At 41.7% G+C, this 23,416-nt stretch overlaps 3 protein-coding genes across 3 annotated transcripts; 2 read left to right on the top strand and 1 right to left on the bottom strand.

Moving 5' to 3' along the window:
* Positions 1-235: 235 nt before the first annotated feature.
* LOC129397928 (histone H3.1) lies at positions 236-1,750 on the top strand. The gene has a single exon (XM_055113248.2). The coding sequence runs from the start codon at positions 572-574 to the stop codon at positions 980-982; it is 411 nt and encodes a 136-aa protein (XP_054969223.1). The 5' UTR covers positions 236-571; the 3' UTR covers positions 983-1,750.
* A 6,795-nt stretch (positions 1,751-8,545) lies between these two features.
* On the top strand, positions 8,546-10,215 carry LOC112440134 (histone H4). The gene has a single exon (XM_055113251.2). It carries the CDS (start codon positions 8,759-8,761, stop codon positions 9,068-9,070), a length of 312 nt encoding a protein of 103 aa, XP_054969226.1. The 5' UTR covers positions 8,546-8,758; the 3' UTR covers positions 9,071-10,215.
* Positions 10,216-13,611: 3,396 nt separating this feature from the next.
* Positions 13,612-18,865, bottom strand: LOC100981885 (histone H2B type 1-C/E/F/G/I). Its single transcript, XM_034961591.3, has one exon. The coding sequence runs from the start codon at positions 14,260-14,262 to the stop codon at positions 13,666-13,668; it is 597 nt and encodes a 198-aa protein (XP_034817482.1). The 5' UTR covers positions 14,263-18,865; the 3' UTR covers positions 13,612-13,665.
* Positions 18,866-23,416: the final 4,551 nt, after the last annotated feature.

The following is a 23,416-nucleotide window of genomic DNA, read 5'->3' as shown; positions in this document are numbered from 1 at the left end:
TCATATTGTGGTGAAATTAAATGTGTTCATGTAGCTTAACATCAGGTTTCATATTGTTACTTATGAGTTAATAGTCATGGTGCATTTGGAACAAATTATTGAAAATATCTCCAAGTTTAAATAGACAAATCAAGATATGAAATTAACCTTTCTAAACCTAAGAGGGTAAAAAGAAATCACTTGGCCAATCACAACTAGCGCGCGTCTTTTTAAAACGTTGATCAAAGCCAGTTTCAGCGCCAACATTTAAAAAAAAATTAAGACACGTCATCCTAGTAGCTAGACACAATTTTGCCAAGGAAAACCAAAGTACGTTTTAAATAAAAGCTAGAAACATGGCACAGAGGGGAAAGGGTTGAAAACACCAGCAGTTAAAGGAGATGGACGGAGGAAAGTTTTAATATTTGGTCTACATGCAGGAGATGTTCTGTGAGGGAGTGGGCGTCTCCACCAATCGAGCTGCAGGGGAAAGGCTGCCTTGTCCAATCAGAACAGGGCTGTCTTTATATATATGGGTACGAAAGGCTAGACTTTCGTTTCTTCGTCATTTAGCAGGGTTTAGAAGTTCGCAATGGCTCGTACCAAGCAGACTGCTCGCAAGTCCACGGGTGGGAAAGCGCCACGCAAGCAGCTGGCCACCAAGGCTGCTCGAAAGAGCGCTCCAGCCACCGGCGGCGTGAAGAAGCCCCACCGTTACCGGCCCGGCACCGTGGCTCTGCGCGAGATCCGCCGCTACCAGAAGTCGACCGAGCTGCTGATTCGCAAACTGCCATTCCAGCGTCTGGTCCGTGAGATCGCGCAGGACTTCAAGACTGATCTGCGCTTTCAGAGCTCGGCGGTGATGGCGCTGCAGGAGGCCTGCGAGGCCTACCTGGTGGGGCTGTTTGAGGACACCAACCTATGCGCCATTCACGCCAAGCGAGTGACTATCATGCCCAAGGACATCCAGCTTGCTCGCCGCATTCGTGGGGAGAGGGCGTAAATTGTCTTGTGAATGTGTGCTAACCAAAACCCAAAGGCTCTTTTCAGAGCCAACCACCTTTTCTATAAAAGTTGCTGTTTACTGTTGCTGTCCGTAAACTGGAACCTCTGTTCACTCAAGGTAAGTAAGCATTCTTGCCTCTATCCGTTTCCCCTCCCCTCACGGAATTGGTGCAAAAAGCTTTATTATAATTGGGGAGTTCTTAAAACAGCCTTTAAGGTACTCTTATATCTCCTTGTTTTGGGGGCCGCTTTCTTAGGCTTGGATGCCTCCGGCTTGGGAACTTTCTTGGCCACCTTTGACCAACCAACCTTCTCCAGCAGCCTCCACCAGCAAAAGCTTTTGGGGTCTGCTTAGTACTCTTCTTCGGAATAAGGACGCCCCAAGCTTTCTTGGGCCTCTCGGCTGCCAGGACAGCTGTCTTGGGCATGACTGCAGCGGCTTCTCTGGCCTCGGTCTTGATTTTCCTAACACCGCCTGGTTTGGCGGGAACGAACCCGAGGCGCTGCACTCCTTAGCACGAAGATGCCCTCGTTTGTTTTCAAGGCCCAACTTTATTCAAATAATTTTTAAAAATTTGTATTTGTTTTTAGGGACGAGGTCTCACTGTGTTACCCAGGCTGGCCTCAAAACTCCTCAGCTTGGCCAGGCGAGGTGGCTCAGGCCTGTAATCACAGCACTTTAGGATGCCAAGGCGGGCGGATCACGTGATGCCAAGAGTTCGAGACCAGCCTGCCCAACACATTGAAACTTCGTCTCTACTGAGAATACAAAAATTAGCCGGGTGTAGTGGCACACGCCTGCAGTCCCAGCTACATGGAAAGCTGAGGCAGGAGAAGGGCTTGAACCCGGGAGGCGGAAGTTGCAGTGAACCGAGATCACACCACTGCACTCCAGCCTGGGCAGCAGAGCTAGACTCCGTCAAAAAAAAAAAAAAAAAAAAAAAAAAAATCCCCAAGCACAAACAAAACCACCAAAAACAACTCCTTAGCTTGAGATTCTCCCGCCTTGGCCTCACAAAATGCTGAGATTACAAGCGTAGGCCACCGCGACCGGCAAGGGCCGCTCTTCATATCGTAGCCGCCAACACCTACTTGAGCGCGGCCACAGAGAAGGCCGCTGCGCTTCTTGGAGACAGCTAAGTCATTAGTGATGAACTCACATACCGGAGGGGCCTGGACATCTTGCACTTCACTGCAACTTCGGACTTGCAAACCTTTTTCTTTACTTCAGTCTTTGACTTGGGAGATAGACCAGGAGTCTCGGACGTGATTGTAGGTTTGGATATCTAACAGTTAAAAAAAAAAAAAAGTCAGGCTGCGAGTGTGTCTGTGATTACGTGTGTGTAACACACAGACACGCTGCGCGCTGATTGGTTCCCAGCTCAGTCTTTCAGCTTGGCAGCAACCTAGTCTCAACCCTGTTTCTGAGTTGTGTTTGCGGAAATTCAGAAAATCAAAATAGTTTAAATTTCCTGAGGAGGAATCACACCAATTCTATTCTACAATGAACTGGAACGGCTACGGTGTTATGATCTTTACATTTTCTTTCTCTAGTTTTTATTTAAGGCAGCCTCGACCTTTATCAAAAGCTCCAACTTTCAGAGATTCACAGTTCAGAGGGACAACTTCTTGATTTTCATTTAAAATATAAATTCTTCCATTCGTGTCTTCAATTGCTTGCTGTCTTCTAATAATAGGCTACACATTTTTGACTTCTCATACATTGAACAACTACTTGATTTTCATTGAGATTTAACGAGGAAATCTGTTTTATATGAGAAGAGAAACAACAGGTTCTTTTTGAATTTCTCCACAAGAACAGCAGTACGGATACTTAGAACAACAGCCCTTTCTGATAAAATTAGCTGGGGCTGAAAATATTTCATGATAGCTTCTTGTAACTATTTGGACGTTTAGTTACTTTGGGAGGGTTCCAGTAAATGTTCAACGTTTCCTTGGGAAAATGGGAAATACAATGATCAGTGATTCTCCTGATATTGGGACTGTTTGCATAGCTGAACTCAGGAGAGATCCACGAAAGGACATAAAAGAGAGAGAGTTTGACTCATTTAAGGGTCAAAAAAAAATTTTTTTTTTTTAATTTTTACTGGGGGAAATTTGTTATTAAAATATTCATGAGTCTTTGGGTTCAGGGGTCTGTCATGCTTGGTGACACGGGGAAGATAGAATTTGGCAAACAATTAAAGTACCAGGATCAAAGAATATACACACAAGCACCACACACACACAAAATTCCCTAGAGAGAGAAATTTAAAAAACAGCCATGTTTCATATTCAGTACTACATTTCTTGTTTAAACAAGGATATAGGCTTATAGTGATGAAGTACAGCTTATGTTCGATATGAGAAGAAAATGGAGTGATGGCAGAAAGTGAATTAACTGATTTTCTTCACTCCTCAATGTCTTGAACGTATGCTGATCTGGGGAGCATATACATTTCTATGTTTTACTAAGACTATGAAGGAGATAAATGCTGGGAACAGACAGAGTAAAGCCCAAAAGGTGAGGGTTTCACACTTTTTGATCTCATCAAAATACAAATGACTTCATGTAGCAAATTAAACTAGGACATGAACAAATTAATAAATGTTAATAAAAATTAAAATCAAATGTTTGAGATGAGACATGAGCTAAATATGAATCACATTTACTTTGAGTGTGTATTCACTTTTTATGGAGCCCATGTATTTCTAATCTTAAAATGGCTTTGACCCATTTTATATTTATATTTTATACTTATATTTGATTTCCTGGAGCACCAACAAAGGAAGAACTGACTTGTAGCCTTCCAACTGCAGGAATTCTCTAAGGTACTGTCCTATTTGCCTTCATGGGTTTGTGAGTTAGTTTCTTACAGGTAACTAAAGTCTCTCCCTTCAGGCCTGTCCTCTTGCCTAAGTATCAAACTTGGATTTCTGGATGATTGCTGGATATCTGCTTGTTCATCTTCTATACCAGACTCTCAGTATGACCATCCTCATCTAAGTAGCTTCTGTCTAAGATTGCTGGATATTGGCTTCATTGTTTACGTATATCACACCCTCAACATATCCAACCACATCTAGGAAGCAACCTTTCAAGTGACATTCCTATATATTCTGTTCACAACAACACTATTGCTTTGTTAACTGACACTTCAATTATTCCCTTTCCTTTGTTGCCAAATCCAATCTGTTACTAAGTTTGGTGAATTCTTCCTAAATTCATCTTTCCTTGTTTATTTGCCTTTTCATGGTTGTAATTCTTGCTCTTCTATCTCTTCTTTGGACTGGCTATTTTTATAGCCTTCTTATGGGTGGCTCCTTTCTCTCATCCCTTTGTGCTGTCATTCATTCTCTTCATTGCTCTGGGTGAAATATTCTTCATATGAGCTTCAAATTTATATGCCCCATCTCCTTGTAGCTTTATGTTTTCTTCACTTAACTGGTTTTCTCTATTCTTATAAGCCGTGAAGAAAAAGCTGGATTCATATAGCTTTAGATTTAAGAATAATCTTAGTATGGCAATCAAACTCTTTTATATGGCCTTAAATCAACAATCTGGCAGTGTGGTTTAGTAGAAGCATGGAATTTGCAAACATGATGACATGTATTTCAGTCTTGTTTTGCCCCTTAGGAGCTATGTGATCTTGGTCTAATTATATTACCTTGCAGAGTATCTTTTTTCAGTTTTTTTCTTCTTTTTTTCTCTCTCCCCCACCCTGTTTTAAACTTCAAACTAATCTAATGACATACTTTGAAATTTTTATATTTTTCATTCCCCATCTCTCAAAATAGATGAGATCTCTCTCTGTTTTGAATTCTTACATTGATGTCTTTCTTTTTTTTCTTTTTTTGAGATGGACTCTCACTCCGTTGCCCAGCCTGGAGTGCAGTGGCGTGATCTTGGCTCACTGCAACCTCCGTCTCCCAGGTTCAAGCGATTCTTCTGCCTCAGCCTCCTGAGTAGCTAGGACTACAGGCGCGCGCCACCACGCCCAGCTAATTTTTGTATTTTTAGTAGACACTAGAGACAGGGTTTCACTGTATTGGCCAGGCTGATCTCTAACTCCTGACCCTGTGATCTGCCCGCCTCCGCCTCCCACAGTGCTGCAACTACAGGCATGAGCCACGGCACCAGGCCCCCTACATCGATTTCGTAAAAGGCCATTATAATTTGTCTTGTATTATCTGCATACTTGTCCACTTTTAAATCTTCCTAGTAGTTTACAAACATCTAAAAGTACAGATTAGTATTATAGTACGGCATACAAATATTTATGTAAAAAAACTTGCAGAAATGCATACAGGGAATTGTGTGGAACCAGAACATAACTCAAGTGTCCTTAACTTTCCATTTCTTTATTTTGCCTTTATGGCTACTCCCCAAATGATTGTTTTCTGCAGCAGTATGCCCTGTGCAGTATTGTTGACATAGTAGTGCTTGACTCTTGTTTTTCATTTTAAACTGAATAACTAGGTGAGACATTATACACCACTGAGGATGCAGATCAATTATAAAATAGGTAACTTGCTCAAGTTTTCACCATTTAGCTCTGAGTGGCCCATACTATGCCTCTCCTTCTAAGAAGGATTTTATATTATTTATTTACTTATTTATTTATTGAGATGGAGTCTCACTCTGTCGCCCAGACTGGAGTGCAGTGGTGCAATCTTGGCTCACTGCAACCTCTGCCTTCCGGGTTCAAGTGATTCTTGTGCCTCAGCCTCCCATGTAGCTGGGATTACAAGAGCATGCCACCATGCCCAGCTAATGTTTTGTATTTTTAGTAGTGTCAGGGTTTCTCTGTGTTACCCAGGCTGCTCTTGAACTGGGCTCAAGTGATCCACCAGCCTTGGCTTTCCAAAGTGCTAGGATTATAGGCGTGAGCCACCGTACCCGGCCAGAATAATATTTATCTATGTATTTATTTTTGAGATGGAGTTTCACTCGTCACCCAGGCTGGATTACAGTGACTTAATCTTGTCTCACTATAACTTCTGCCTCCCAGGTTCAAGCAATTCTCTTGCTTCAGTCTCCCAAGTAGCTGGGATTACAGGTATGCACCACCATGCCCAGCTAATTTTTGTATTTTTAGTAGAGACGCGGTTTCACCACGTTGGCCAGGCTGGTCTCGACCTCTTGACCTCAGGTGATCCACCCACCTCGGCCTCCCAAAGTGCTGGGATGACAGGCATGAGCCACCATGCCCTGCGCAGAATAATGGTTTTAAATGCATTAGATAATATATAGGAATGCAAAGTGAAACAATTATATTAGTATGCCATTATCAAATTATAAAAAATCTAAATTGGTGAAATATTAACATATGTGCTTTTAAATTTTTTATTTTATTTACTTACTGATTTTGAGACAGAGTCTCACTGTTGCCCAGGCTGGAGTGCAATGGTACGATCTTGGCTCAGTGCATCCTCTGCTTCTCAGGTTCAAGCGATTAGCTACCCAAGTAGCTGTGCGCCACCATGCCTGATAAATTTTTGCATTTTTAGTAGAGACATGGTTTTGCCATGTTGGCTAGACTGGTCTGGAACTCCTGGCCTCAAGTGATCCTCCCATCTGGGCCTTTCAAAGACCTGGGAGTTACAGGCATAAGCCATGGCCTGGCATATGTCCTTTTTAAATTAATACATTAAATAATAATCTACCCATATGACTAAGACTTATTATAGTTTTGAAGGATTGAGGTTTTTTTTTTGTTTTTTTTGTTTTTTTTTTGAGATGGAGTCTTGCTGTTTTGCCCAGGCTGGAGTGCAGTGGCGCGATCTCTGTTCACTGCAAGTTCCACCTCCCAGGTTCACGCCATTCTCCTGTCTCAACCTCCTGAGTAGCTGGGACTACAGGTGCCCGCCACCATGTCCGGCTAATTTTTTTGTATTTTTAGTAGAGATGGGGTTTCACTGTGTTAGCCAGGATTGTCTCCATCTCCTGACCTCGTGATCCTCCCGCCTTTGCCTCCCAAAGTGCTGGGATTACAGGCGTGAGCCACTGCACCCGGCTTTAGGATTGAGATTTTTAAATGAAATTTCGAGATATTGGCAATGAGAATGTGATATAAATAAAAGCACTTGTCCTGCCAATTACACTGTTTGTTGCCTGAGTTCATACACAGAAAAAAATGCTGTTTCTGTTGGAGAATAGTAAAAAGAAAAAGCAAAGATTTGACTTTTTTTTTTTTTTTTCTATACTCATTCCCAGATCCCCTGAAGACTTTCTATGTATCCCAGGCTAAGAACCTTACTCTGCAATCTTTTCCATGTACCATAAACTCAACAAACAGCAAACAGCTGTGATAAACTTGGTTCTCCTCACAAGTCATGAAGGAAAAGCCAAATATTCCACCCAAACGACCTGGAACTTTTTATGGGGATTAATGATGAGTTAAGTTTTTAATTATTTATTATTTTGAGGAGTTCTCGAAATCAGATTTTAGCAAATTAGAATACTCTCTCTCATCCCTTTAGAAGGGTGAACCTTAAGGATAGGAATTGAAAACACCCACAATATTGTACTATACCATAATTAATGTTTAGTCATTGCTTATTTGGAATCTAGACACTATTCTAAGCATTTTGATAGGATTATCTGTTTCAACTTAACAAATACTTACAAGTTAGATTTTTAAAAATACATTTACAACAAGGAAACTTAGTGTAGCTTGCCCAGGGTCACCCCCACAGCATGTATGTCGAGCAGGCTGTCTCTATGATAGTTTGGAGGGATACTATGATGCCAATTTGCTAGAGTAATAGAATATGGTGAATGATGCAGTGCTAGCTACAATCTGTCCATGATTAAAGGCACAATCAAAGCATAAATTTTCATAAATTTCAGCCCAACAAGGTTTTCTTTTACGGATGTACATAGTCATGTTTTCAATCGGCCCTCAGTGATCTTATCCTAATTTGACCTCTAAATGTGTAACTTTCATATACTTTTAGTTCCCTCAGTAGCACTATCTAGCCTGCATGCCAAAGAGCCCTGCTTGGTTAACTAGGAATGCATAAATCAATAAAAATAATCTCAGAGACAATAAAGATATGAGTTACTTAAAATACTTCGAAAGCACCTTATGGCCCGGCGCGGTGGCTCACGCCTGTAATCCTAGCACTTTGGGAGGCCGAGGCAGGTGGATCACAAGGTCAGGAGTTCGAGACCATCCTGGCCTATGGTGAAACCCCGTCTCTACTAAAAAAATACCAAAATTAGCTGGGCATGGTGGCGGGCGCCTGTAACCCCAGCTACTTGGGAGGCTGAGGCAGGAGAATTGCTTGAATCCGGGAGGCAGAGGATGCAGTGAGCCTAGATTGTGCCACTGCATTCCAGCCTGGGCAACAGAGCAAGAACCCGTCTCAAAAAAAAAAAAAAAAAAAAAAAAAAAAGCACCCTGTGAGGGAAACAGTACTAATTATTTGATATTCTGGGAAAAGTGGGGGACAACTGTCAGGCTTCTTTGTCGAAAGTTTATGAACTGATGGCTCAGTTAATGGCTGCAAGTATAGTGTGTATATATATATATACACGTGTATACCTAGGAGTATTTATTAAATCCCAGCTGAGGCTCTTTTGTTGCCTCAGGCCCCTCCTGGTCTCCTCCAGTCTGAGCAAGGGAGAATTGCACAGAAGGGCGGGAACTGACTGTGGTTCCCGCCCCTTCTCATGAGGTTTTCAAACAGGTCCGTCATGCTATTATAAAAGTGCTGCGTGGCTCTGCCAGACGTATTGCGTTGCAGATTTAACAGCTGTACTTTCAAGATGTCTGGCCGCGGGAAGGGCGGAAAGGGTCTAGGTAAGGGTGGCGCCAAGCGTCACCGTAAGGTATTGCGTGACAATATCCAAGGAATCACCAAACCCGCTATCCGCCGCCTGGCTCGCCGCGGCGGCGTCAAGCGTATTTCTGGCCTCATTTATGAGGAAACTCGCGGAGTGCTGAAAGTTTTCCTGGAAAATGTAATCCGCGATGCTGTCACCTACACGGAACACGCCAAACGCAAGACAGTCACAGCCATGGACGTGGTGTACGCGCTCAAGCGCCAGGGACGCACTCTTTATGGCTTCGGCGGCTGAACTTACCTGTACAGTACACTACCGCAAAACCAACGGCCCTTTTCAGGGCCACCTATCCACTCAGCAGAAAGAGTAGTAGTCACTGCTAAAAATGTAGTTTCACGTGTTTAGTAGCTCCGGTTTTCAAGTTAAATGGTCTTATTTCGCCTTGGCTTCATGTCTTACTGGCCAGTGAGGATAGTGTATTAAAGCTTATTTTCACTCTTGCTGTGTCGCCCATGCTGGAGTAATCAATGGCGCGATCTCGGCAATCTGCAGTCTCCGCCTCCCGGGTTCAAACGATTCTTGTGCCTCAGCCTCTTGCGTAGCTGGGGCAACCGGCTTGCGCCACCAACACCCGGCTAATCTTTGTATTTTTTGCAGCGATGGGTTTTCGCCATGTTTCCCAGGCTGGTCTTGAACTCAAGCTCAAAAGAGATTTCCCTCCTCCGCCTCCGAAAGTGCTGGGATTACAGGCGTGAGCCACCACGCTTGGCCTGTGTTTTCTGTATTTCTGTAAAGAAACATGGCAAACTGCCGCTAACATTCTTCATGGCTATCAGAGAAACAAGGTAGCAAAGATTGTAGCTGCTGGAGAAACAAGGTAGCAAAACCTGTATCTCAGAAGGCAAGTGGTAAAGGCTGATGCTGCCGTGAAGAATAGTGAAAAAAATGGAGGTAGTTACTAGTTCCTACCAAGGCATTGTTATATGAAAGGAAGACAAAATGGCATTCAGATGGTTATTGGTGTGGGGGGATGGGAGGTGTGTTGGAGGCACTTGACTGGCAAATACATTCTTTAAAGAAGAGAGTAGTAATTACCGTGGGAGAAACAACCATGAAAGTACACAAGATTCAACATTTTTTAGTGGAATGGTGAGAGGCCAACTTGTTTGGTTCTGTTCCTCTGAGCTGCCTTCCATCCAGATCTACTGATTTTCTATTGTTGAATTTAAAAGGACTTTTTATTTATGTACCCGTGGCCAATTTAAAGGTATGTTGAACGAGTTCTTTTTTTGTTGTCCTTTTATCTTAAATAGTCTTAGACTTTATTATTAACACAAGTCATTTTACCTTAAATCATAGATCAGGTTACTGTGGTTGCATGAATGGGCGTTTAAAACCGAGGTTGTCATGATTAAATTCCCACCTTCTTTCCCTTTACACCTCAGGAAATGAGACAAAAATAAGTAAGCCATTCCCTGGTGGGTTACTCCAGTCCTTACAATCTCAGGACTATCAGTATGCCACTGTATTATTCGCTGTCCTCAAAATGGATTTTAATTTGTGGAGAATATTGAGTAAACCCTTATTTTTCCAATAAAGTTTTTTCACTTTATCATAATAGAAAGAAAGCTGGACAGGTGGCTATCTAGCAAGAGACAACATTTCCTGGTCTTTCTGGGAGCAGATGTAAGCATGTGGCTACATTATTTCCAACACAGGTGAGACACATAGAAAAGTTACTACCAGGTCTGGGCTTTGAAACTTCCATGTTACCTTCTTCCCCAAGTATAATGGTATTGATTTCATTTTGAGCAATTAGAGAACATCAGGCCCTAGGAGATGACAGAACATTGACTTGGAAGGAACGAAATTTCCTGATTGATCACAAGGAGCAGAGCTGCTTCACAAAGCTGGACTAATCACAATGGATTTCTTCCATGAAACAAAAGTATCTGTCTTTAAGCTTATTTATTGTTGAGTCTCTTTGTAAGCAGCATAACTTTATCACACAAAATTCAGTTTTGTTACTAAACTTATTTAGTATTGTGGAATGTCCTTCCATTGACCTGAAAGCTCTTTACAGAAAAGCTGATGCCAAATGAGCCTGTCGACTTGGTATCACCTCTGTTGGGTTCCATTATAGACAGAACAGAGTGGGGCTAATTACAAGTATCAGGCAAGGCACGTGGCTCACGCCTGTAATCCCAGCTCTTTGGGAGGCCAAGGTGTGTGGATCACTTGAGGTCAGGAATTTGAGACCCGCCTGGCCAACACGGAGAAACCTCGTCTCTAATAAAAATACAAAAATTAGCCGGGCATGCTGGCACATGCTTGTAGTCCCAGCAACTTCGGGGTCACAGAGTGAGACTCTATCTCAAAAAAAAAAAAAAGTTATCAATGGGTAGACTAGATAGTCCATATGTCTTCAGCAGTGGTAACCTGTATATTTCAATGGGCTGACTTCCCTTAAAGAGTGGTTCTGCTGGGCACGGTGGCTCTCACCTGTAATCCCGGCACTTTGGGAGGGCAAGTCAGGGGGATCACCTGAGGTTGGGAGTTCGAGAACACCCTGACCAACATGGAGAAACCCTGTCTCTACTAAAAATAAAAAACTAGCTGGGCATGGTGGCACATCCCTGTAACCCCAGCTACTCAGGAGGCTGAGGCAGGAAAATCGCTTGAACCCAGGAGGCAGAGGTTGTGGTGAGCCAAGATCGTGCCATTGCACTCCAGCCTGGGCAACAAGAGCAAAACTCTGTATCAAAAAAAAAAAAAAAAAAAAAAAAAAAAAAAAAATAGAGTAGTTCGTAGTAATAGATGGATCAAAAACTCCTTTGAGAATCTGTTGAAAATAGACATATGAACATAGATATTTTATGAGGCTCATTTATTCTCAGAAACTCAAGGAACTCCCAGGGCTCCATGGATTCCTGTCAACAACCAGAAGTCTAGGATTTCAGGGTCTGAGATCTAGAGATCCCAAATTTAAAGATAGAGAGGAATCACAGACATAATACTAAATAATACATTGAACAGGAGTGAGTTTGTTACCATTTGCTGAGTGAAATAGACCTATATTCTTCTTCTTCTTCTTTTTTTTTTTTTTGAGATGGAATTTCCCTCTGTCATCCACGCTGGAGTGCAGTGGTGTGATCTTGGCTCACTGCAGTCTCCGCCTCCTGGGTTCAAGCAATTCTCCTATTCTTCTGCCTCAGCCTCCCAAGTAGCTGGGACTACAGGCCTGTGCTACTATGCTCAGCTAATTTTTGTATTTTTAATAGAGACAGGGTTTTGCCATGTTGGACAACCTGGTCTTGAAATCTCGACCTCAGATGATCCGCCCTCCTTGGCCTCCGAAAGTGCTGGGATTACAGGCGTGAGCCACCATGCCCAGTCTATCATCTCTCTTCCTTCACTAGGATATGAGCCTCAGAAGGGCAGTCTCTTGTCTGTCTTGCTCACTGAAGTATTTCAATGCCTGGCACAGAGGGAATGCAATCAATATTTGATGAAATACTGAATGAAATCCCTTCAACTACTCTCTGATTTGTTTATTGTATCCCCTGCTCCATTACTCCTGCCATTTCTTTGGCTTGAAACTTTATCCTCCTTCAACATCATTTCCCTCCACTGCATCCAGTCTCTTGCCACCAGAAGCATATTCCTAGAACTAGTTATAATTTTGTTAGTCCTTGCTCACAAGCTTTCTATAACTTTATTGTCTGCAAAATAAATCTAAACTTCATTGTTTGACATTCAGACTCTTCACAATCTTCTCCCACATCTTTATCACAAGAAAACTCCACGTGAGCAGGAGGCTTGGTTAGCATATTCTTTATCTCAGCAATCTCCTTTAACAAGCTCTCCAGGTGATTCTGATGCACACTGAAGTCTGAGAACCACTATTCTCAGTGCAAAAGTCCTCAGTACAAAATTCACTGCTTGGCACTTGAATATGAAGGAATGACTACCCATTTTCAACCTACTGGATATTCCTTCCATCCACCTTCGCCTGGAAGCTGCTTGTATCAGGCAGTGCAGATGCCTCCTCCCCAAAAGTCATTTCCCCTCCTTTCTTCCTAATACAACTTTCTTTGTTCCCTGACTTGTTCTCCAGAGAAGGCAGAGTTCCTTCTAGCCTCAGGGATCTGATTAATTTGACTACACCTATCCTAAAGATCACATGCCCCTTATTAATGATTGGATTGGGGATAGGTATATAGTCAGTTTTTGTGATTAGGAGAATCCTTAACAATGGAGACCCAACTTCTCTAAGAACATGATTAAGATGAGATGGGGATTGTCGATCAATGAACAATGTGTGTATGTGTGTTTGTGTGCGAGCGCGAGTGTGGTTGCACACTGAGAATTGTTCAAGTCTAATTGGTGAAACCAGACAGGTGAGGCGGTGGAGGGAAGAGGGTTTTATTTTTTTCTTTAGAACCTAAAATAAAAATCCAAATTAAGACCTTTTTGAAGTAATTGAGGAAAGGAAAAAAGCAAATTCAACATTAAGAACTACTTGAAAGCAGTAGTCTCCTCTCCTCCTTCCCCACCCCCGCTCCAGCCCCCCATAATATGGGCTTATTTAGTAAAACCCGTATTTTTAAGGACTCTTGAGAAACGAAGTTTCTCTTCGTAGAGCAAAACTATCAAATTACTATTGCCTCTTAGGTGCTATCGAGTGATACCTCATAAAACATGGAAACCAGAGTTTCATAAAGCCACCAGCCCAGACAGTGAGTGCCATTTTAAGTTTTAAAAACATGCTTATTTCAGCTGCAGGAGTTTCTAGTATCTTCACATGTCAGTATATAGCTCCAATTGTGAAAAGGTGAGTGGCTCTGAAAAGAGCCTTTGGGTTTACTAAGGCAGTTGCAGGGACAAGTTTACTTGGAGCTGGTGTACTTGGTAACGGCCTTGGTGCCCTCTGACACAGCGTGCTTGGCCAGCTCCCCAGGAAGCAGCAGGCGCACGGCCGTCTGGATCTCCCTGGAGGTGATGGTCGAGCGCTTGTTGTAATGCGCCAGGCGGGAAGCCTCGCCGGCGATGCGCTCGAAGATGTCGTTGACAAAGGAATTCATGATCCCCATGGCTTTAGAGGAGATGCCGGTGTCGGGGTGGACCTGTTTCAGCACCTTGTACACGTATACGGAGTAGCTCTCCTTGCGGCTGCGCTTGCGCTTCTTGCCGTCCTTCTTCTGCGCCTTGGTCACGGCCTTCTTGGAGCCCTTCTTCGGGGCGGGAGCGGATTTCGCTGGCTCAGGCATGCTATCTGCTGTTCTGCAGGTAGGAAAGAAAACGAAATCTACATCTCCTGATCCTCGGAATTTGTAGACAACGTTATGTAAATGAAGATTTAGTTTCTCCATCTCTGATTCGTTATTTTGTCGGGAACTCTGCATGCAAATGAAGGAGCCTAGGTCTACTCTCCCATTGGTCATATCCTGAGAGCAGTTTTCGAGCGCGGGCCACCTAATTAACATTTTATATAACAAGTTCCTACCATTGCAAACAATTCAGATTAGTTTACTTATTTTAAAAACCAGAAGTTGCTCTCTTCTATGCTTTTATATGCCAGGGAGACAAAGCTCCTGGCGCAGTTACGTCTTCGAATTGAAAGGTCGGTTTAAAAGCTCCTGGAAAAGCTATGCCTTGACCTTCAGATGTAGATTCTGGAGCAGCAGGAGATACCTGAAGAACGGCAAGCTAGGCGACCGGCGATCACCCACACAATCCCGAGAACAGTGTTTCCCACTTTTTACAGAATGCACAAACACATCGTGAAAATAAAGGGCAGGCAATAAAGCTCCGGAGAAAACAACAACAACAAAAAAGTAAATAGCATCTCTTGAAGAGAGCTAAGACAGGAAAGACTTTCTTAGCCAAAAGGGCTACAGTCCTTAATGGAAAAGCAAGTCACACCTAGTTTAGCCCTACAACGAGGATCAGAAATAAATATTCCGTCTAACTAGTGAAAATATTTTTTAAAAAATTAAAATGAAAGCCTATTTAACAAACAGCTTTACTTTCAAGTTAGTATTATTATCTTTGGCTGAAGCCCGCTGCTTAGCTAACTTCAGTTTAAGAAACTGTTCTTCCTAAATTTGACTGTCCTTTTTAAGCCCCCACTCCTTCACCGCACGCTCCCCAGCCCCCTAGCCCTTCTCCTCTCCTGCCACCATTCCCACTTCCCGGGCCCTAAGTCTCCAGGAATGAAGGTGCTGCGCAAAAAGTATTCCGCTCTGTGGGTTAGCATCTAACAAAAGTGTACTCTGAATTTATTGTGTCTTATCTTTGTTTCACGAAATAATTTGTTTTTCTCACTTCAGTGATGACGAGAAAACCTTAAAATCTGTTTAACATCTTTTTTAATTTTCAATGTAGCTAATGTAGCAGTGTTCAGAATAATAGCTAATGTGCTTTATTTGTATTTATTTAATCAAAAAATCTTGGGCCGGGCGCAGTGGCGCAAGCCTGTAATCCCAGCACTTTGGGAGGCCGAGGCGGGTGGATCACCTGAGGGCAGGAGTTCGAGACCAGCCTGACCAACATGGTGAAACCCCGTCTCTACTAAATACAAAAACTTAGCTGAGTAGGGTGGCACACGCCTGTCATCCCAACTACTTGGGAGCCTGAGGCAGGAGAATCGCTTGAACACGGGAGGTGGGGGTTGCAGTGAGCTGAGACTGCACCGCTGTACTCCAGCCTGGGCAACCAGAGCAAAACTCCTTCTTAAAAAAAAAAAAAAAAAAAAAGGGCTGGGCACGGTGGCTCACGCCTGTAATCCCAGCAGTTTGGGAGGCTGAGGCGGGCGGATCACAAGGTCAGGAGATCGAGACCATCCTGGCTAACACGGTGAAACCCTGTCTCTACTAAAAATACAAAAAATTAGCTGGGTGTGGTGGTGAGCGCCTGTAGTCCCAGCTACTCGGAAGACTGAGGCAGGAGAATGGCGTGAACCTGGGAGGCGGAGCTTGCAGTGTGCCGAGATTGGCACTGCACTACAGCCTGGGCAACAGAGCGAGACTCTGTCTCAAAGAGGGAGAGAGGAAAAAAAAAAAAAAGGTCTGGCGTGGTGTCTCACGCCTGTAATCCCAACACTTTGGGAGGCCGAGGCATGCGGATCCCGAGATCAGGAGTTTGAGACCAGCCTGGCCAGTATAGTGGAACCCTGTCGCTGCTAAAAATACAAAAATTAGCCGGGCGTGGTGGCGCATGCCTGTAGTCTCAGCTACTTGGGAGGCTGAGGGAGATCCCGGGAGGCCGAGGTTGCAGTGAGCCGAGACCGCACCATTGCACTCCAGCCTAGGTGACAGAGCAACAGCAAGACTCCATCTCAAAAAACAAAACAAAACAAACAAACAAAAAACATGTGATATTACTTTTGTTCTCATTTAACAGAAGGGGAAATTAGAGTACCCAAGTTGCAGCATCCTGCCCCAAACCCCATCGCTTATACTAGGTGTAACCAGAATGATGATTTAGGCAGTCTGGCTTGGATCTAGTCTGTTAGAAAACACCTTCACCTACCTTGGTGGGCTGTGTTGCAAAAAGAGAAAAATGCTTCTTGTTCTTCTTATGTTAAAAGAATGGAAAATGAAGCATTTCTTTAATGACTATAAGAGGTTGTTAGAAATGAAAAAAAAAACCTCTGATGGTATATCTAGTCAGTAGAGAAAAAGGAGAAAGACAAATGAGAGAAAATTTAAACCGTATTAAGGGAAAAGTGGCAGAGGGAGAGAAAAAAAGAAACAGACACAATGGAAAGAGAGACAGACGTGAAGAGTAGGATAAAAAGAAAGAAATTCACCTAAAGAGGATGAACTAATACGTTGGAGAGACACAAAATGAACATACACAAAGAAAACCAGAGGGAGAGGAGTCCAGTGATACAATGTGCAACTGCAAGAAGAAACAGAAAGAAAAGTGCAGATGAAGGCCCTTAGCTACATCCAAACTACACATATCAGATATTCAACTGACAAGATTGGATTGAGACCCTTAAATTATTTTAATGAGGCAGGTAACATTGCCATTTGTGATTTTTGAAATTCCTGCTAAAGACTAAAATTATTGCACTTTTATATCTATATGAATAAAAATGGTGATGTGGCACATAAGTAAGAAAAAGATAGGGGAAATTTAAAAAATGACAAAAACTGTAGAGTGGCATTGAGGTTTCCTGTCTCTGATTGAGATCTCAGGAGAGTTTTAAACATTTTTATCGTAAATATTATATCTGCACAAAAGGGTATATGCAACATAAACAAGAATTGTAAAATAAATGGTTGGTACTTAAAAACCCAGTTTAAGAACTAAAATGTCATTAGTAATTAAGTAGGCCCTGTATATAACTCTCCCCAATTCCGTGGGAGAGACAGGAAGAACTTCGAGCTAGGCGAACAGCGATCACTCACACAATCTTATGAACAGTATATCTCACTTTTCACAGAGTACACAAATACATCATCAAAATAAAGGGCAGTTTAAGAACTAGAATGTTGGGCTGGGCGCAGTGGCTCACGCCTATAATTCCCAGCAGTTTGGGAGGCCAATGCGGGTGGATCATCGAGGTCAGGAGTTCGAGACCAGCCTGATCAACATGGTGAAACCCTGTTCCTATTAAAAATACAAAAATTAGCTCGGCATGGTGGCACACATCTATAATCCAGCTACTTGGTTGGCTGAGGTAGGGAGAATCGCTTGAACCTGGGAGATGGAAGCTGCATTGAGCTGAGATTGTGCCATTGGACTCCAGCCTGGGCCACAGAGTGAGGCTATGTCTCAAAAAAAAAAAAAAAAAAAAAACTAGAATGTCATTAGTAATTAACCAGTCCTTGTATAACTCTCCTATATATATGTTTTTTATTTAAACATTTTTTTGGCCAGACACGTTGGCTCACGCCTATAATCCCAGCACTTTGGGAGGCCAAGGCGGGTGGATCGCTAGAGGCCAGGAGTTCGAGAACAGCCTAGCAAATATGGTGATACCCTGTCTCTACTAAAAATAGCAAGATTAGCCCAGCGTGGTGACACATGCCTGCAATCCCAGCCACTTCGAAGGTTGAGGAAGGAGAATTGCTTGAACCCAGGAGGTGGAGGTTGCAGTGAGCCAAGATTGTGTGCTTCTGCACTCCTACCTGGGAGACAGCGTGAGACACTGTCTCAAGAAAAAAAAAAAACATTTTTTTTTTTAGAGAAGGGGATCTCACTATGTTGCCCAGGCATCCTCCCATCTTAGCCTCCCCAGTCACTGAAATTATAGGTGTCAGACACCAAGCATGGCCCTACATTTTGTCTTTATCAATCTTATTTTTGTTTTTGCTTGTTTTTTGGTTTTTCTTAGTTTAAATATCTAAGAATGGATCCATAAATTGTAAGTCATTTCATTTTGCCTATTTTTATCTTCACATAAATGGAATCACAAGCTGTATATAATTTTATGATGTTTTTTATCCAAACCAATATTTTTGAGATTCATTCATGTTCATATATGTTACTCCAGTACCATCATTTCATTATTTTAAATAGCTAAATATATAGTAACACTGGTTTACTCAATTTATTATAACAGACCTTCATATTGTGTCTGTCTGGGATTATCGAGGTCATTACTTCTGTGAACTTTCTTGCACATGTTTCCTGGTGTAGATGTGCACACATTTCTCTAGTATATATATAACAAGGTGAGAGGCTGGTTGAAACATTCACATAGAGCTGCTCAGGGTGAAGATACATCTACAGATCTAGAGCTCAAGGCTGAAGCCTGGCATAGAAAAATGGCAGGCCACCCTGCCATCCCTCAACCCTTAATGTCTTTGTAAGGTTTGAATAATTGTCCCTTACCATCATAAATACCGACCATAAAAATATCTGGATGGAGAGAACCATTTTCCATTTCCTATTTCTCACTAGGTAATATTTTTTTTTCAGCTTCCGAGTTCCCTTCCCTGCCCTGCCCTGCCCTGCCCTCCCATCCCTTCCCCTTCCCTTCCCTTTGTGGGTGGCACACGCCTGCAGTAGCTTGATCTCAGCTCACTGCAACCTCTGCCTCCTGTATTCAAGCAATTCTTGTGCCTCGGCCTCCTCAGTAACTGGAGTTGCATGCATATGCCACCATGCCTGGCTAATTTTTATATTTTAGTAGAGATGAGGTTTCACCATGCTAGCCAGGCTGCTCTCGAATTGCTCACCTCAGGTGATCCGCCCACCTTGGCCTCCCAAAGTGCTGGGATTACAGGTGTGAGCCACCACTCTTCGTCGGGCCTGATTAATCTTTTAAAGATATTTTGATTGCTATTGATGATAAGAACTTTAAAAACAAAATCCTATGAATTAAATCTGTTCATTTTTTCCTGGAAATTATGTAGAGATGGATTAGTGAATTTTAATCTTATTAGATTAGTTGCCTTCATTGATAAGATAAATTGCATGAATTTCTTTTTTAAATAATTCAACCAACACACAGATAAAGCATCAGTAATGAAAATTTTCAGTGTTAATTCAGGTAGGATTTGGTTGTTTAAGTTAAAGAAACAAAATGAATGACAACCCTACAGAAATGTTAAGATCGAAGAGGGCTGGAATTTTTGCTTGTTTTGTCCATTGATGTGTATCTAGCACTTAGAATAGTGCCTGCCACATAGTACATTCACATAAACATGTGAAAGGTGGCAGAATATTCCAGATTACAATATGCCATTGTGGCATAAGGATTATTTTGAGCTAAAGGGACTTAAAAACAGCAGATACAAGAAGGATGCTCTTGCAGCAGGACGAGCCGGAGACAAAACCTCTCAGACACCGAGTTGTAAAAAGAAGGGCTTTATTCAGCTGGGAGCATCGGCAAACTACTGCCTTAAAATCCGAGCTCTCCGAGTGCACAATTTCTGTCCCTTTTAAGGACTCACAACACTAAAGATTATACATGAAAGGGTCGTGATTGATTTGAGCAAGCAGGCAGTACGTGACAGGGGCTACATGCACCGGTGGTCAGAGAGAAACAGAACAGGGCAGGGAGTTTCACAATGTTCTTCTATACAATGTCTGGAATCTATGAATAACATCGGTTTCTAAGTTATGAGTTGATTTTTAACTACTGGGTTTAGGCCAGGCAGGCCCAGGCCTGGTTTCAGGCCTGGCGCCGGGCTGCCTGTCTTTGGTTTTACTTCCTTGTTGTTTTTTCTTAAAACAGGTACTGAGTATAAAACAATATAAAATAATATGAGAGGGTCTTTCTTTTCCTTCACTCTGATCTCCCATTTTTCTTCCTAGGAGATAAAACCTCCCTATAGAAGATGTCCTCCCTGGCTGGGTGCAGTGGCTCATGCCTGTAATCCCAGCACTTTGGGAGACTGAAGCAGGCAAATCATGAGGTCAAGAGATCGAGACAAAAATTAGCTGGGCATGGTGGCGCGTGCCTGTAGTCCCAGCTACTTGGGAGGCTGAGGCAGGAGAATCGCTTGAACCAAGCTTGGCTAATTTTAGTCGTTTTAGTAGAGATGGGGTTTCATCATATTGGCCAGGATGGTCTGGATCTCATGACCTTGTGATCTGCCCGCCTCAGCCTCCCAAAGTGCTGAGATTACAGGCCTGAGCCACCATGCCTGACCCATGAGTCTTATTTAAATCACATATGATGAAGGGTGGTTTTTGCAATAAGCCATTTTTGGAACAAAAGAAGGTGGGGAGGATTTTGCTAACCATTGCTGTTTTTTTTTATCACAGAGCTCAGATAAAGGTCAATAGGCCATTGAACACTGCCTAAAAAATAGGCAAAATTAAAATGAAAAATAATATCAATATTATCAGTTGCAATCAATGACATATCATTTAAATCTCACTGGGTCCGATGTTTAAAAAAATAAAAATGTAAAAGATTAAATACATTTGGTTTTATTTTAATGTAATCAGAAATTACTGACATATATTATTTAAAGCAATATATGTTGGATATAATGAAAATTGCCTGTCTAGTCATATTTCCTGAATCCCAATTGCTCTTAACTCTTCTGAGGTAGTAATCACTGATGATGAGCTGAAGGGTGTTACCTGGACCACAGGATCATTACTTTAAAAACAAAATTGGCTAGTATGCTTACAAATAAGTAGATTTCTCTGATAGAAATTTTTCCCATAAAAGTTCTCTCCAGCTCCAAGAACAGTGATTTTTTTTCATGTTTACCTACAACAAAACTCAAAAATGATGCAAGATATTAAATTAAATGGAATATATCCAAGGTATTTTGCTATATGGTTGCAATTTCATGGAATTTTTATAAGTTTTATTTTGCCTTTCAAAAAAAAAGTAAATGTCAGTTTTTGAACATGAACAGTATTTTATCTTTTTATGATTTTTTTTAATTGAAGCAAAGAATATATGTAATAATGTGCCTTAGAGAGTACTCCTCTTATTTGGGCCTGAAAACAAATCATGCGTGGATTTTAAAAGATAATAATAATAATAATAATAATAATAAAGAAGATGAGGGACAAATATCCCTGGAAAATAAATGTTTACCAAGACAGCGCTAGTTTAGCAATATTAATATCAGAGAAAATATTAAAGCAAAGGTGTTCATAGAGATAGAGAGGGACACTGTAAGGACTCTTATCTGCAATGTGGAAAAGAAGATATTCTGGAAAACTCTATTGAAGCAATACACCTATGAACTAGAGAAACTACAACCAACAAACTAGTACTTAGTTACTCAATTAACAAAAAAACACAAGGGGCCAGGCTCGGTGGCTCATGCCTGTAATCCCAGAACTTTGGGAAGTCAAGGCGGGTGAATCACTCTAGGTCAGGAGTTGGAGACCAGCTTGGCCAACATGGTGAAACCCCATCTCTACTAAAAATACAAAAATTAGCTGGGCGTGGTGGTGCGCGCCTGTAATCCAAGCTACTCAGGAGGCTGAGGCAGGAGAATCGCTTGAACCTGGGAAGCGGAGGTTGCAGTGAGCCGAGATCATGCCACTGCAGTCCAGCTTGGGCGACAGCTCAAGACTCTTGTCTCAAACATACACATATCCCAAAGAAAAAAAAAGCAAAAAAAAAAAAAACCCACAAGGGAAATTCCCAGAAACCATCCAGAACAATAAAACTTAGAAGCTGAAACTAGGGTGACAAATAGGACATCTTTGGTTCTCTGGGGGCAAATAACATTAATCAGGATTATGAGCTCTGGGAATTAAAAGTCTGCCCCCTGGGGAATAGAATTCTAGGCTCTTAAACAAAAGTGAAGACATAGCATAAAGCCAGAATGGTTTGAAAAAGGAGTAGACTGGAGAAAAAAAAGGAAAAAAGAAGAAAAAAACTCGTAAACATCTCTGGGATAAAACCTTGTTTGTCTCTACAGGACTCTGACTCTGAGGAGGTGGATGGAGAAAATTGGCCCCAAAGATTTAACCCTAAGTATAAATGAAGTCTTGAGTTCCAGTGAAGAAGTCGTGAAATTAAACTGACTCAGGCTTATAGTGCCCCCTTGTGCCTGATGAAGACAAAAGAAACCCCTACAGGAAGAAAGTATCTTGAACCCAAGTTCTCTACATCTACACACATTATCTATTTATGGAGCAATCATTTACTGAACACCTATTATATGCCAGACACTCTGTCAGGAACTTAGGATGTTTAAATATAAGTTTATAACAAATGTCACAAAATCGAAGAAAAACAGACACTATGGAGAGTTTGGCTTATAAGCAAAGAGCCTTCTATTTCCTCCTAGATCCCTAGGCAAACAAAGGATTTCAGATATTGAAATGATTAGATACAGACTATAAAAATCACTATTACTGAAAGTTTAATGAAATAAAAAATAGAATAATAAAACAATCAAGGACCAAGGGATAATCAAAACCAAGTACATTTGAAAAAGAACAAAATAGAACTTTGCTATACTCCATAATGATAAAATAAAAATCCAAAAATAAGATGTAACATTTAAAACCTTATATGCACTTGACTACAGAACCACTACTATGTCAATAAATAACTGACAGAATTAGAAGGAGAATTTCAAATTTACAATTGTAGGGTAACCTTTCAATATTCTGTATGAGTGTTAGATTCTCATATTACAAGCAAAGAAAAATGCTAATGGTTTTCTAGGATTTGAACAAGACAATAAGCAAATTTGATCTATGATTACCTTCATTTGACACAGAAAACATCCCTTCTTTTTTTCAAAGCACACGTTGGACAATTTCAAAACAAATTAACCCTGGTTTCAGAAAGTTACAGAAATTAAGGAACATAACTACAAAAACGGAGATATAAAGAATGACAAGAGAATGCTGTGTAACTTTTACAAAAAATTAAACTCAGTGGAAAATAATTTTCAAGAAAAAGAAGAAAAGAGACACGCTGACTAAACAAATTATGATTATGAAAATAAGGTAGGCAGTTAAAAAATATTTTCTACGTCCTTCCACCCAAATGCTGCCAAGTCCGGTCAGATTTTCCAAGTTTTAGTGAATTTATGAGGAATAGATTATCTCTCTCTTTTTTTTTTTTCTGAGATGGTTCTCGCTACGTTGCCTAGGCTGTAGCGCAGAAGCTATACACAGGCATGATTGGCAGCACCCTACAGTCTCCAATTCCTGGGCTCAAGTGGTCCTTCTGCTTCACCTCCT

Source organism: Pan paniscus, chromosome 5, assembly GCF_029289425.2.
Source record: "Pan paniscus chromosome 5, NHGRI_mPanPan1-v2.0_pri, whole genome shotgun sequence".
NCBI lineage: Eukaryota > Metazoa > Chordata > Mammalia > Primates > Hominidae > Pan > Pan paniscus.
This window is presented reverse-complemented; position numbering and strand designations above follow the sequence as displayed.

Coding starts and splice junctions, on each gene's coding strand:
- LOC129397928 (XM_055113248.2), top strand. CDS start 572: ATGGCTCGTACCAAGCAGACTGCTCGCAAGTCCACGGGTGGGAAAGCG.
- LOC112440134 (XM_055113251.2), top strand. CDS start 8,759: ATGTCTGGCCGCGGGAAGGGCGGAAAGGGTCTAGGTAAGGGTGGCGCC.
- LOC100981885 (XM_034961591.3), bottom strand. CDS start 14,262: ATGTTAATTAGGTGGCCCGCGCTCGAAAACTGCTCTCAGGATATGACC.